At 39.1% G+C, this 2,440-nt stretch overlaps 1 protein-coding gene across 1 annotated transcript in view; it reads left to right on the forward strand.

The window, feature by feature from the left end:
* BBOX1 (gamma-butyrobetaine hydroxylase 1) overlaps positions 1–2,181 on the forward strand; it is a 93,469-nt gene extending 91,288 nt beyond the window's left edge. The window contains exon 8 of the mRNA XM_019519490.1: positions 1,878–2,181. Coding sequence (XP_019375035.1) covers positions 1,878–2,038 — 161 coding nt within the window. The 3' untranslated portion in view covers positions 2,039–2,181. The remainder of the gene's footprint in view (positions 1–1,877) is intronic.
* Positions 2,182–2,440: the final 259 nt, after the last annotated feature.

Here is a 2,440-nt window from a genome sequence, read left to right on the forward strand (position 1 = left end):
AAATTGAGGGGGGGGGGGTTTCAGAGAAAACCAAAATCCCTGCTGATCACTTAAACTGGTTTATGTGTAAATTCTGTCCCTAGCTGTAAGGTTTCCAAGTGAATCACTCAAAAGTTGAGAAATGGCATACAATCTTAGCTCTTTGAGTCATTCGTTATGATACAACATTTAATGTATATGATTATATAAATATTTTCTTATAGATCTCCTGCTTCTTTCAGTGCACAAAGGGGACTGTTCTCTGGGAATAAACCAAGGTTGCAAAAAGAAAGACTTTATTGCCAGTTTAATTTGTCGTAGAAGCTGGAAGGTATATAGGAAATGAGGCAGGGGGTAGAAAGTTAGTAAAGAGGGAATTATGGTTGAGGAAGTTGAATGCTGTCTCAGAGGATCAGATTACCATCTCAACATCTGCCACAGAGATGTTGTATGGTGGCAGGCAAGTTGTGTAAATCCAAATGTCCATAATTAGGTACTAACTGGGCACATCAACACATTCATTAATGTGCAGTAGTTACTGTGCATTCAATTTAGTACTTGGTTAATGAAGTACTAACTAAATGTGCAGTAACTAGTGTTACTGTGCAGTAGCACCAGCACACAGGTTTTTATTGACGCTTACTGCACAGTAGCCTAATTCTACTGGGCAGTAGCATATTAGCACAGTTTTTGTCTGCACACTACTGTGCAGTGTTATTAGGCTACCGCGCAATAAGAGTCTCATGTAGACGCATCGATGGAGTGTTCCTCATATTCTGAGTGTCTGATGTGAAATATCTGGGGCCAGATTGCAGGACTGCCCAATTTTGCAACTAAACTGAATGAGAGCTGTGCTTTGAAATTATAGTGTGCTCAGAAAAATACTATCTATCCCTGAAAATCAAAGCATAAACTTTTATAGTTACATACCAAAAAATTGTCAGTATTCATGTTTCTTAAATATAAAACATTATCCTTCCTCAACTCATAGGGGGTGTTATGAAGATAAAGTTATTAATTTATGTGAGTGCTTCACAAAGTATGGCAAGAACATCACAGAAATGCTGATGAAGGAATGGTAATTCCATTCTTAGGCAGGGTTGAACAGTATCTAGTAAATAATTCACGGAGCCACTCATCGAGTGATGAGAATAACAAATACTCAATAACTGCTTAGCAAGTGATTATGCTCAATCCCATACATTGTCATTTGCCACTTATCCCTTGTTTTTTGTGGTGATGAAGAGGAGTTTTTTGACTATGAGAGTGGTCAAGCTTCAGAACAGGATACCTACAGAAGTTGTGGAATCTCCATCCCTTAAAATGCTCAAAAGCAGAGTAGACAGACAATTGGCTGGGATGGTTTAGTCAGGGATGATCCTGCCTTGAGCAAGGGGCTGAGGTAGATGACCTGGTGAGGTCCCTTCCAACCTTACTTTCTTATGATTTTATTCCAGTGTAGCCTTTCCCTTAAGACTTTTGTAGGCTTGACTTATTGATAGGTTTCCATTATCTGGAAAGAGGAATACAGTCCCATTTTCTGTTAACATTACTTTTTTTTTAACAGTTTCTAAGTCTTTGACTAAGATTTCCCACTGGGTTCCTTTCTTACCAATCTGTGCAATCAGTTAAACTCTTATTCAACACCGGCAGCCATGAATGTTGATGGAGATGATATCTGCACATATTTGTAAATTTGAGCACAGTTGAGTTAAAGTCCTTGTCTGGTTTCTTTTTGCCAGTAGAGTGCACCAGCACAGCCTAACCCTTTGTTCTCTATAGAGCAATCCATATTATATTAAGCAACAAATTCAAGTATAAATTAATTGAATTCAGTTACTTAATGAAATGTGATAAAATCATGTAATATGTTGGCGGGGTTTCTAATTTTATCATAGGAGACATAGTAACATTTGACAACTGGCGTATACTTCATGGTCGTGGGAGCTACCAATCAGGGAAAGAAATAACCCGACATCTTGAAGGTGCTTATGCTGACTGGGATGTCATAATGTCAAGGCTACGCTGCCTAAGGAAGACTGTCTTGAACAAAAACTAATCTTTCTGCTTGTTTAAAAATTTGCTAAGCCTAGCACAGGCTTAACTTTTTTTTTTACTTTAAAAACAGCAATATATTTGATTTCCTTTGAGTAACATTTTAAATCCTTGCTAACATTATCTTTAAAATTAAGTACAGACAGTCAAAAGCCTGAGGCTGAATCAGTTCAAACTTCACAAGTTAGTCTAAGCTGTGTGGATTAAACCAATAAACAAGTGAACAGACATTCACTTTTGATTCTGGAAATGCAGCCACATGCCTGCAGTGGCCCAGGCCAAAAGTTGAGGGGCACTAGAGCATGCCTCCCTGCTCGGCTGGACCAAACAGCTTGAGCCAAGGCTAGCCTGCCCACCCTGAATGGGGCAGGTTGCGGGGGAGGTGCAAAGCATCCTGGGATGCTGG

This window comes from Gavialis gangeticus, unplaced genomic scaffold (assembly GCF_001723915.1).
Source record: "Gavialis gangeticus isolate Ggan-Ray unplaced genomic scaffold, GavGan_comp1, whole genome shotgun sequence".
Classification (NCBI taxonomy): Eukaryota; Metazoa; Chordata; order Crocodylia; family Gavialidae; genus Gavialis; species Gavialis gangeticus.